This window comes from Nothobranchius furzeri, chromosome 4 (genome assembly GCF_043380555.1).
Source record: "Nothobranchius furzeri strain GRZ-AD chromosome 4, NfurGRZ-RIMD1, whole genome shotgun sequence".
Taxonomy (NCBI): domain Eukaryota; kingdom Metazoa; phylum Chordata; class Actinopteri; order Cyprinodontiformes; family Nothobranchiidae; genus Nothobranchius; species Nothobranchius furzeri.
The window spans coordinates 82,601,742-82,614,160 of record NC_091744.1 but is presented as its reverse complement, the minus strand read 5'-3'; the positions used below and the strand labels follow the sequence as shown (position 1 = coordinate 82,614,160).

At 42.4% G+C, this 12,419-nt stretch overlaps 1 protein-coding gene across 1 annotated transcript in view; it reads left to right on the top strand.

Moving 5' to 3' along the window:
- The window catches only part of cpne2 (copine II), a 60,633-nt gene extending 49,962 nt beyond the window's left edge, over nt 1-10,671 (top strand). Inside the window, exons 15-16 of the mRNA XM_054733367.2 lie at nt 2,540-2,776; nt 9,735-10,671. Coding sequence (XP_054589342.1) covers nt 2,540-2,776; nt 9,735-9,842 — 345 coding nt within the window. The 3' untranslated portion in view covers nt 9,843-10,671. The remainder of the gene's footprint in view (nt 1-2,539; nt 2,777-9,734) is intronic.
- The last annotated feature ends 1,748 nt before the right edge of the window (nt 10,672-12,419 follow it).

Below are 12,419 nucleotides of genomic sequence, written 5' to 3'. Positions count from 1 at the left end.
TTTGCATTCTGCAGGTTTGTGTTCATGGTAAAGGGACGACTGAGACGCACACCAGACCGTCAGCATTTGTGTCTCATGAGTTTTAATCAACAACACTGAATCTAAATAAATGAACAGAAGTTTTGGTGTTTTGGGAGCATTTACTGTATCTCCTGTAAACCTTCAAAGCCTGAAATCTAAAATACTAATATATATATATATATATATTAATCTTGTGTTTAAAATTGAATTATGCCTAATGTGAATATAAAAACTAAATAATCTGTGTTATTTTATTACATGATTCTATGTAGGGTTGCACAATAGTGGGAAAAAATCCCATTGTGATTCTTTTTAATCCTGCTATATTGAAAAACCGGAATCTCAGGTTAATTAACCAATCAATCAATCATCAATCAATCAATAATTCAATCAATCAATCAATCAATCAATCAATCAATCAATCAATCAATCAATCAATCAATCAATCAATCAATCAATCAATCAATCAATCAACCAACCAATCAATCAATCAATCAATCAATCAATCAATCAATCAATCAATCAATCAATCATTCATTAAATCAATCAATCAATCAATCAGTCAATCAATCAATCAATCCTTTATTAATCCCAGAGGGAAATTAGAGTTTCAGAACACACAATTGAGAGATCAGACATACGTGGGCAAGACACATGATAAGAATTGGTGACTGTGGTCATTCGCAACCCGAGTTGCGCTACCTTAATAGAGATAAGAGGGTTACATGAGGATTGGTTCAGGTGGAGGGAAAAAAAGACACTTCAGAGTTACCCTCCCACCAGGAGGGCAGCTTTGCTCTGCAAAAAAAACACCTCAACCGATATGCAACAGACTTCAGACAACACAACCTAACAATGAGACTCCAATAGTAAGGCGGGGGGTGGGTGGGGTGGGAGGTGGGGGGGTGGGGTGGATCCTGCTTCCCTCAGCGAGAGCAGCCATCCACGGCGCTCATCTACTGTACAGTCACAGGTGGGAGGGAGGTCATGGGAGAAGCACAGAGCACATTGACTCCTGCAGATTGATGACCTCGCCAGGCTGAAGGCCCCCAATCTGAACAACCAAATGTTGGTGTTTTATGTGCAGCGGCTGATAAATTACAGTCTTCCAGGTCAAATCTGAGCTTTTATGCAACATGGTAAAATCATAACTCTAGACACTTCCTGGCCAAAAAAAAAATCTCACATACTCTATGTATTCCGTTGGGCCTCCTTTAGCTTTGATTACGACACACACTCGCTGCGGCGTTGTTTCCATAAGCTTCACCAGATTTATCTCCATCCAGTGTTGCATTAATGTCTCACCAAGATGTAGCATTGATGATGGTGAGTCTGACCGCTCCATAAAGCCTTCTGCAGCACATCCCAGAGATGGGGTTAAGGTCTGGACTCTGTGGTGTGAACATGATGTCTCATGCTCCCTGAACCCCTCTTCCACTATCTGAGCCCGATGAATCCTGGCTTTGTCATCTTGGAATGTGACCGTGCCGTCAGGGAAGATGGAACAACCTGGTCATTCAGGATATTCAGGTAGTCAGCTGACCTCATCCGTGGAGCACTTCCTGTTGCTGAACCTAGACCTGACCACCTGCAGCAAGCCCAGATCATAGCACTGCCCCCACAGGCTTGTACAGTAGGCACTAGACATGATGGGTGCATCACTTCACCTGCCTCTCTTCTTACCCTGATGCACCTTCACGCTGAGACAGGGTCCATCTGGACTCATCAGACCAGTTTGAACTCATTCGCTGCCAGCGTTTCTCACCGTTTTTACTGTTTTTTAAGAGTCACAGAATGTTGCGCGCTAGGATGATGTCGACGCCAAAACAACCAAAACAAAGTGGAGACTCACCTCTTACATCAAGAAGAATCGGCGCGTTTCGAGCGCTATCCGTTCTTTCATAATCCGTTGTTGAATTGTGATCGGCAGAAGCTGTTCCGGTTCGCGCCTCACTTTTTTTTACAGCAGCGGCCCAAAACGATCTCCTAACACATGGATGTTCTGCTTCCTGATCACGTGACGTGTGACATACGCGGATGAAGATCGGCTTTAGAGCGGAGATGTTTGTTCTCACGGTGCAGGGGCTCGTTCCGATGCACACACAGTAAAAACATGCAAATGACGACTTTAGTCGAATGAGTTAATAATGAGTTGGACAGTTCTGAACCCAGTTTTAGTCGTTTCTGCATCTCCTTAGATGTTTTGTCTGCTTGATGCCAAAGGTGCGTCTGTTGGTTGCTTAAGAAATGAGAAGCAGCTCATTGCACCAGTTGGGGTTGAATAGACAATGCGTAGTTTTTGCCGCTAATCTCTGGAAATATCCATGGAAATGTTGAAAAGTGCTTTGATGTAAACTTGTATTTTTCTTCCAGCCTAATTTGCATCTCCTAGAAACGTACCCACATGATGAGACTACAAAAACTATCAGAAAGTTCCAAGAAACACAAATCAAAACCAAAGTTAACGATTTTCTTGAAAACCTCTAAACTTGATTTCTTTCTCACCATCCCTCTGCAGCAGTACTTCACACTCCTCATCATAACAGACGGAGTGATCAGCGACATGGACGAGACTCGCCACGCCATTGTGCAAGCCTCCAAGTTACCCATGTCAATCATCATCATCGGCGTTGGCAACGCAGACTTCGCGGCCATGGAGTTCTTGGATGGAGATGCCAGCGTTTTGAGGTCCAACACCGGAGAGGAGGCTGTTCGCGACATCGTTCAGTTTGTTCCCTTTAGGGATTTCCGTAATGTGAGTACTGACCGTAGGAACGTCCTTTTGTTGGTGTTGGGATCGTCGCACTGTTAAGACTAACCCATCACTGGTTAGTGTCTGAGCCTTGTGAGAGGCAGTCAGAATCAGAATCAGAAAAGGTTTATTGCCATTGTTAGTGAACAAACGATTCACAAACTAGGAACTTGCTTCGGTACTAACGTGCTACATATAACATGAATAATATAATTAAAAAATAGAATAAAGTAGAATAAAGTAGAATAAAATATAATAAACTAGCATAAAACTTTGCTATAAAAAATGGCAGGTAAAGGTAACATGGCCGATAACGTGACGTTATGTCAAGTACCGAAGACGAGCATGGTTGTGTGTTTATAAGCTGTTCACAAGTCTAACGGCAGATGGAAAGAAGCTGTTCTTATGGCGAGAGGTTCTGGTCCGGATGGACCGTAACCTCCTGCCCGAGGGAAGCGGCTCAAAAAGTCTGTGACCCGGGTGAGAAGGGTCAGCTGCTATCCGACCTGCACGCCCCCGAGTTCTGGAGACGTACAGGTCCTGGAGAGATGGAAGGCTGCAGCCAATCACCTTCTCAGCAGAGCGCACAATGCGCTGCAGTCTGTGTTTGTCCCTCACCGTGGCTCCAGCGTACCACACAGCGATGGAGGAGGTGAGGATGGACTCAATGATGGCCGTGTAAAGCTGCACCATCATCTGGGTCGGCAGCTTGGCCTTTTTCAACTGCCGCAGAAAGTACATCCTCTGCTGGGCCTTTTTGAGCAGGGAGCTGATGGATGGCTCCCACCTAAGGTCATGTGTGATGGTGGTTCCGAGGAAGCGGAAGGAGTCCACAGTGGTGACGGGGGTGTCCGTCAGGACGAGGGGGAGAGATGGGGTTGTGACTTTCCTGAAGTCCACAATCATCTCCACTGTCTTCTGAGCATTGAGCTCCAGGTTGTTGCTGCTGCACCAGTACACCAGCCGTTCCACCTCCCTCCTGTAGGCGGACTCATCACCGTCAGAGATGAGCCCGATGAGGGTGGTGTCGTCCGCAAACTTGATTAGTTTAACGGAGTCATGGCTCGAGGTGCAGCAGTTTGTGTACAGGGAGCAGAGTTGAGTTGGTGTTCATGTGTGAAGCAGACACGTGCAGCTCTCCGTTCTGCAAACCACCACCACCACTCTCACTCTCCTGGCGCTGGAAGGATGGCTTCATCTCTGCGAGCACACACCAGCACGGCCTGAGCCTCCTCTGTTCCAACGTCAAAGAGGAACAGAAACACATTTAAAGATAGCAAAGAGAAAGTCACGTTTTAAAGAAATAAAAGAACTGACGAATAAAAAACACGTTTAAAAGGCCGTGCTCATTTCAGTTAAAATAAAAATTCTGATCCATGAATGAAACAATCCAGTGAGCTTTGATGTCCTTTCATAACCAGCCTTTGCTGCTTTTACTTTGGCTCGGTTTTAGCTTCACCTAATGACACAGCGTCTGAATTTAAATGTGAACGCCAGCTTGTTGAGTCTCATGTTGTGTTCTATCGCAGACGCGGCACACACGGAGCTCAAAGCACGTTTTGTTTGAGGGTTTCTGCTCAGTTATCTCATTCAGAGCAGAGACACCGTGAGCCTGCACCGAGCTGATGAGCTTACGAGCTGTGATTATGTTAACGAGGGTACATGTGTGTGTGTGTGTGTGTGTGTGTGTGTAAGCTGCAGGTGAGCACAGAGGTTAATTAGCATGTGCACATTTTCAGGTTGTCCACAGGAAGACTCATTAGTGCAAAGAAGAGTTTTTTGGAAATATTTTTCTGTGTGTGTGTGTGTGTGTGTGTGTGTGTGTGTGTGTGTGTGTGTGTGTGTGTGTGTGTGTGTGGTGGGCGAGCTGAATTCCTCTGTCGTGGGACGAACAACCATGTTTCCTGGCCTGGCTCCAGGTTGTTGATAGGAGGACGAGAGACGGCGACAAAAGGGGAAGAAATGAAGCTGAGAGCAAACAGAGAAATGAAAGCGACCTGAAATGAGTTCCTGTTCTCTCGGTTTAACTTTTACAGCTTTAGCGTCACAATGCTGGAAGTTTCTGCTGAAGTAAATCATAAATGAGTTCGTTTAAAAGTTATGCAAGGTTTTCAGATATTGTGTGTCTTTGTCCAAAGTTGGCTCTCTTTCCTGTAGCATTAAATAGACGTGGTGGGGTGTAGTTGGACCTCCCTCTGCTCTCGTTAGTGCGTCGTTGTTTAGGGCCGATTTGAGGGTCGTAGTCAGAAACTCCTTGGTTCCACCGGGGTTGTGTGTTTTCAGACCGTCGTAGCCACCGTGCTGATCTCAGGTGTTCCAGATACGAGGCGTCTGATTGGTTAATCACTTAGGGTTACTTTAGTTTAGGGAACACAAATTAACCGTTCATTAGCTGCAGACTAATATGCATATTAGTGGACTACTAAGTCTGAACTACTCATTATTAAGCACTTATTAACAGCTCATTACTAATGCTGTTATTCTAACTTTAACAGGCCATAAATGAAGAGTTTTATCATAATAAGCCATTCATAATGGTTTGTTAACTGTAAGTAAATGTTTTGTTGCTGATTAACACACATGCTAATTAGCTCAAATCAATATGTGGCTATTAACGAAGTAATTCAAGGGGAATAGTTATTATGTGTAGTGATAAAGCGTTCTGGGTTGGAAATGATGGTTTTGCAGCTAACTGTTGTTTACTTAGAGAAAACAGCATCAAACACAATCTGTCGAAGTCTACCTCACCCAGTATAGAAGACCCCCTTTTTGGATCCGAAGTGTCAGGTGGAGATGGTTTCCTCCAGGCACGAGGTTGGTAGAAGAACCTATGGTGCGCCCAAATCGGTCCTGAGATGTCTCCTTGGGTCTCTCGACAGGTGGAACTATTTGCGTCTCAAGTCTATAACTCTGAAGGAGTTTTTCGTCAGCTGGTTACAGTTTACGTTTATTCGTAGCTATTCTTGTCTGCGTGACAGAACAGCAGATGGAGGCTTCAGGGACGGCCGTTCCCTGGTCCTCTGATGGTGGTTGGTTCATGAACTGGAGTCAAAGCTGCTGGAAGTTAGTTTAACAAAGTCCTCAGAGCACCCCCACTCTCAGAGCAAGAGCTTTGGTCATGAGTCAAGACACGTGATGGCAGTTACCCTTACTCTGGATCAGTTCTGTGTTGGATGGATAAGTGGAAGTTGACCTTCTGATTTGCTGAACACACATTACTGATCATCAACCATAATCATAATTATACCCAAAACATAATTCATTCCAGTAATTAAAATATATTTATACTGAACCAAGTGATTATTTATGATGATTATGATAAACAGTAATAATGTCAAAGAGTTTATTAATATTATTGTTTAGATTATTATCGTGAACTTGAAGTGTCCTTCTTCTGGGACGGAGCAGCAGCAGGTAAGGGTGATATTCTTTAGACATCAGGTTGATCTGTGGAACTAAAAGTTACAGTCTGACCCAGCTTGACCCAGCTGGGAAAGTGTGACCTGTGTCACAATTAGAGGACCTTCATGATGCTCCTATACATTAATAACCAAAAATATTATGTTCATGTTTTATGTACTTAAACATCAAACTCCACATGTTAATAGAGCCCAAACAACAATCAACTAACCACTTGTAGGCAAGAATATGTTCCCCATTCTAAAGTCAGATTTTGTTCATACCTAATTACTAGTAGTTTAGTATTAATGAACCATTTAAAGGTGAGAATACGTTTCCCTTGAATTATTTTGTTAAAAGCCACATATTGATTTGAGCTAATTAGCATGTGCGTAAATCAGCAACAAAACATTTACTTACAGTTAACAAACCATTATGAATGGCTTATTATGATAAAACCATTCATTTGTGGCCTGTTAAAGTTAGAATAACAGCATTAGTAATGAGCTGTTAATAAGTGCTTAATAATGAGTAGTTCAGACTTAGTAGTCCACTAATATGCATATTAGTTTGCAGCTAATTAATGGCTAATTTGTGTTCCCTAAACTAAAGTGTTACCAAAGAATTTATTTCATAGCCAGTTGAGAAGCTAGGCTGGCTACTTCCTGCCCAGCTTCAGACCCTTTCTTTCGTAACTGAGCTGTTGGTTAAAGGCAGCTCTTCTGCACGTGGACCAGACAGCACGTCTCAAAGGTCCAGTTTAAGACTGGGTCCAGAACTACCAGAGAGGACCCCATCAACCTTTTAATGTGACTTTAAACGGAGGATTGTACAGCTGCAGTTAGGCAAGAATAATTTGTTCATTTATTCAATAATAAAAGTAAAAGCAAGTAAAGCAAGTAAAGAAACATAAGTTCAGTGTGTCCTCATGCAATTATGGGATGTTTCAGTTGAAAAACATCTGGTTAGAAGTCATTCTTAGCCTGAAAAGTCTCGTCTGGTACTTCTGGGAAACAGAAATATGACTTTGTTACACAGATGATGTATAAAACCTAATGGCCTCTGGTTAATCTTCTGTTAAACCATTAAGTAAAAGTACATATTAGCATATGAATGGGCCCAGTGATGAGTTAAGATGATTTTATTTCCATTTGAATTGTTGTATAAAAACAGCAACACTAAACCTGGTGAGAGGTCACGCTGATCCGCAGTCAGAACCGCGCGGCTTCGTTCTGGAACCAGTTCAAACATTTCCTCTCTCGTTCAGAGACGAGAAAACAAAACAAAACAAAGTTTCATGACAAAAACCTCGAACCTTTAGACTATTTCAAGAGGTAATTCACAGCAGCTAATCTGAGGCACAGATGGAGGCTTTTCCACAATCAAGGATCTAAAAGCTCAGACTCAAAAACCTGAACCAGGAAACACCAGGAGCCCTTTTTCTGATTAATACTTGGACAAAAGAGAGAAAAATGTTTTGTTTTGATCCTAAATTTGGCAGGAAGCCAGTGGAGATGCCAGCGAGAGGTCGGAGTGGGAGTTCTGCCTGCTGGGAAACTGATATGTAAAAAGTGAAAAAGAGAAAGCATGCACGCACGCACACACACACACACACACACACACACACACACACACACACACACACACACACACACACACACACACACACACACACACACACTAACTATACCAAATGCATTTTCATGGTGCATTTAAAAACAGCATGGGAGCTGACCAAAGCGCCTCCCAACATAAAAACAGAAACATGCGATTGCCGACCAGTGTTGGGCAAGTTACTTCAAAACTGTAATGCCTCATTTATTACTTGTTACCCTCATTTTAAAGTAATTCATTACATTACAAATTACTGATTTTAAAATGTAAGGCATTACACAACTTTAGCATTACTTTAAGTTACTTTCACCAAAACAACTTCAGTATGAATCTGGTCATGTGACGCTCAGTGAGCTCATGACATATATGTGGAAGGTGATGTGGTGTCTGAGCTAGGGTTGCTGTTAAAAACAGTCAGATATAATAATGGTGCTTTAAAATGATTGTTTATTAAATAAAAGCAACAACAATCTGTACTCTCAGCACGCTGCCATCTTAGATTGAGCAGGGAGTGAGGTGGTGGGGGCTCCAAGCCTGCATTTGCCTTGGTCCCCAAATGCCTTGATACGGCCCTGGATGTGGGACTGACTTCTGGGGTGATCTGATTCTATCACATGTATAAATATTAAATGCTTTTATATTATTGCTTTCCACAGGTAAAAATGTGTATTGGGGATAAATATGCCTACTTTTTTTCTTTTCAAGCACTTTGTTTTGTTTTCTTGATTTTATCTGAATCATTTCCGGCCTTTTCTCCCTCTAACCTTCCTGCATGCTGCATGTTTTCTCCGTCTTCCAGAAAAACTGTTTCCTAGATTCCTACTTTCTAACTAATCAGCCAAAGGGATCTACTGAACAAAAAAAAAAAAAAGCTTAATATGCGCTGCGCTCCAGCAGCAATGAGTTGAAATCACCGGGCACAGATTATGAACTCAGCTGAAAAGTACATGAAGTACCAGAGAATATGAGCTGATATAAACGATCGCAAACAAATTACTTTGTGTTGGTGGAGAGATTTTGTGAATATAACAGCGGCCGCGCGCAGGACGTAGCTGGAGTATTTGAGCCGTCACCGCTGAATCCTCTCTGCTCATAGAATGCCCGCAAAGCCGAGTCCATAAATGACGTCATATATGTGGATACTGGATCTTTTTTCAGGCTTCCCGCAATTTGAATTTTTAGGAAACCCACGTCTTGATTCTGGGTTTAAAAATGCATTGTAATTACCGCGTCACTGACAATTGTACCGAGTAAATATTACCCTTTTCTTTCCCTGTAATGCCTTACATTACCACATTACAGCAAAAAGCAATGCATTACAGTAACTAATTACTTTTGTACTGCTTTACTCCCAACTCTGTTGCCGATACAACAGACAAAATACAGCAAACAGATAAAAACCGACAAAAGCAAATAAAACCAGCAAAAAAGAAAAGATAAATAAATCACAATCTAAAAGCCTCATTATGGAGGTGAGTAGCGGTGCATTCCAGAGTATGGGAGCTACATGAATGCTCGCTCCCCCGTTGACTTGTAGCGCATTTTCGGGGTGCAGAGCAGCAGTTGGTCAGCTGAACGTAGCGAACGCAGTGGCACATAGGGTGTGAGTAAGTCCGATTAGGTCGGTCGGTGCCAGATTATTCAAAGCTTTGTAAGCAAACAGCAGGATCTTAAATGTCAGTCTAAATGCTGCTGGTAGCCAATGAAGGCGCGCCAAAACCGGGGTCATATGGCTACGTCGGACGTAGTCTTACTTTTTCTTCCTCCCCTTATTTGCAGTAACACACTTGTGATTGGCCAGTGTTATCTCTGGGATGGTTTGAATTGCTGAAGATTTCTGTGAGGTTTATGAATGAATAACAGTTTGCAGTATTTGTGCTGCTGATCTTATCCAAACAAGTCAAATCAACACTAAAACTTTAATGTCCCATCTGTTTTCACCTTTCAGGCGCCAAAGGAGACGCTGGCCAAGTCCGTCCTGGCCGAGCTGCCTCAGCAGGTCACCCAGTACTTCAAACAGAGGAATCTACCGCCCATCAACCCGGCGCCGGAGTGAAACGTTCTTCTCTGAAAACCAGAGCTCACACGCTGTACATTAGCTTGACTTAACCTTAAATCTTCTTGTTAAAGGCAAAAAGAGGAAAAATGCAGATAGAAAGGTGTGTATGTCGGCTGTTTACCTCATCGTCATGGTTGCAGCTGAATCTGTTGGTTTGGCGTGAGTCCATCAGAAACACGATGACGTGCCAGGGCTCCAGATGAGGTGGATTTGGTATTTTTACGTGTTTGTTTATTTTGCATGTCCGTGTATCGTGATGAGACCACGTGGATCTCTCTTGTGTAAAAGTTGTGGTTAAATTCTCTCTGGTTTCCGTTTGGATCTTTTTGAAAGCCCCGTTTCGTCCTCCATCACAGGGGGCGAGGCTTTTACGTGACGCTTTGATCAGCAGTCATCAGAAGGCAAGTTTAAAGCTCAGAAACGAAGGAATCAGAGGAGAGGGAGGCCGTGGCGGCAGCTGTAGCACCATCACAGGATCGCTCAGAGAACTCGTGAGATGGATTCACACGGAACCAGCCCTCGTGTTTTTCTTCTTAGCTCCTGCAGATTCCTTGTGTTTCTCATGCGTTGAGCTGATCCTGCATGTTGCCAGTATTTACTCAGATCACAAACGCATGGTTTTTATTTTTCAGCTGGTTGTAAATATATTCTGAGCGGCACATGACAAAGATCCCAGATCCAGACGTGTCTGAACAAACAGAATCTTTCAGATATGCATATATTGAATGTATATTTCTATCATGCTGTTTCTGTAACACCTCCATGCCATGTTTAACGTACTTTTTATGCAGTGCTGAATTGTGTAATTAAACTATGTTGTTGTGCATCTTTGAATCAGATGCATTGGTGGTAATGATCTGATCACCAGTCCAAACTTGGGTCGATTACTTACGAATAGTCTTTGTGGACGTCACAGACAAACGATGCTTGAAACAATGAAGTGACAGATGAGAAACTCAGCACAGTAAAACGCCAGGATCCGCTCGTGATTGGTTTCTCATCCAGAACCAGTTCATGCTGACTTCTTACAGCGCATCTTCCTGTGGTTTCCCTCTGTGTTTGAAATGCCTCCAAGGGAATTCGCCCAAACCGCCTCAACTCGCTCGTGTCGATGTGGAGGAGCCGTGACTCTCCGATCTCTGTTCTTTATCCCTTTATGTTAGGAAGTCCCGCCTCTCTGCAGAGGCAGATTGTTTCAGCCGCTTAGTGTCTCATGAAGCTCACAACCAGAGGTGAGGGATGGAACGTCCATCGTTTCTCTCTCTTTGCATACCAGGATCAGTGGAGCATCACCGCCGATGCACACCACCAGTCAGTCTCCTGCCGTAGCAGCGGGTCATTCCCAACATCTTCCAGTTCAGGATCATGACCTTGGATGCTGAAATGCAGATCCTGATCCCAGAAGAAAGAAATATATCAAAATGGGGAGCTTAGAGGTTATGTTAGATGAAGAAAAGGAAAATCTGAGATGCAAATTGATGCAACTGGTTTTTTAAAGTTAACGATGCAACGTTCTAAAAGACGTACACTGATAAACATCATTCACTTAGGCAGACACCAGATAGAAACCCTACAAAGACCCAATTTATTTATTTATTTATTTATTTATTCACTCACTTCAGAACATTCAAACAAATTAAAATCAAATACAAAATAAAAAAATTCTTATTTAGAGGATTTAGAGATTCCTCAAGGCTTTGCATTGCCCTGTCCCTCAACATCTTTCCAATTCCGAAATCCAAATTAACATCTCTACACATACATCATAAACCAAATCAATAGGCAAAACTCACATTTTCACATGAGCAAGAAATCATATAAACATTTACATCTTAAAGAGCAAGTCACTCCAAATCACCTTTTTTTTTTTTGCTGATAAACTATATAAATGAGTGTCCAATTGTGCTGTAGACAAATGTAGTCAATAATTTGGCACTGTAGTGCATCTTAGTTAAAATTTAAATATTCTGCCTAAAACTGTCAGCGATGCACCGTCATCAGGCAAAAACTCAGCACTGCATTTGAGTTTAAATCTGCCATCGCTATTGGCTAAGAGGTACACCATGATGTTGGATGGTACATTATGATGTCACAATGTCGTGAGTTTGTGTATTTATCAGAGGCTCCGCCCTCTCGGTCTGCTAGGCAACAGCATTTGTTGCATTTTTCAAACAGGAAGTGGGTGTTGAGTAAGAATCTGGCAGGGGGTGACTTGCCCTTTAAAAAAAAATCCAAAATCTAAATCAAAACTCTAAATGAGACCTTATTGACTTTGCTTTACCAAGTCCTTGATGTCTATCATGATTCATGAGCAAATGAGTAATTTTCCAAAAGTTTTCTTCTATATAATTTTTTGAATTGTACAACAGTTTTACATTTTTTTATGTTTTCCTCTATGCTATTCCACCAAACCACTCCACAGACAGAAATGGTCATACTTTTTTTTTGTGGTACGTACACACGATTGTCTCATGTTATTTTGGCCTGAGCATATCATCTCCTTCCCTCTCCTTAAAAGATTTTTATAAGTTTAGTGGAAGAAGTTGATTTTTCGCTTTATACATTATTTGCACT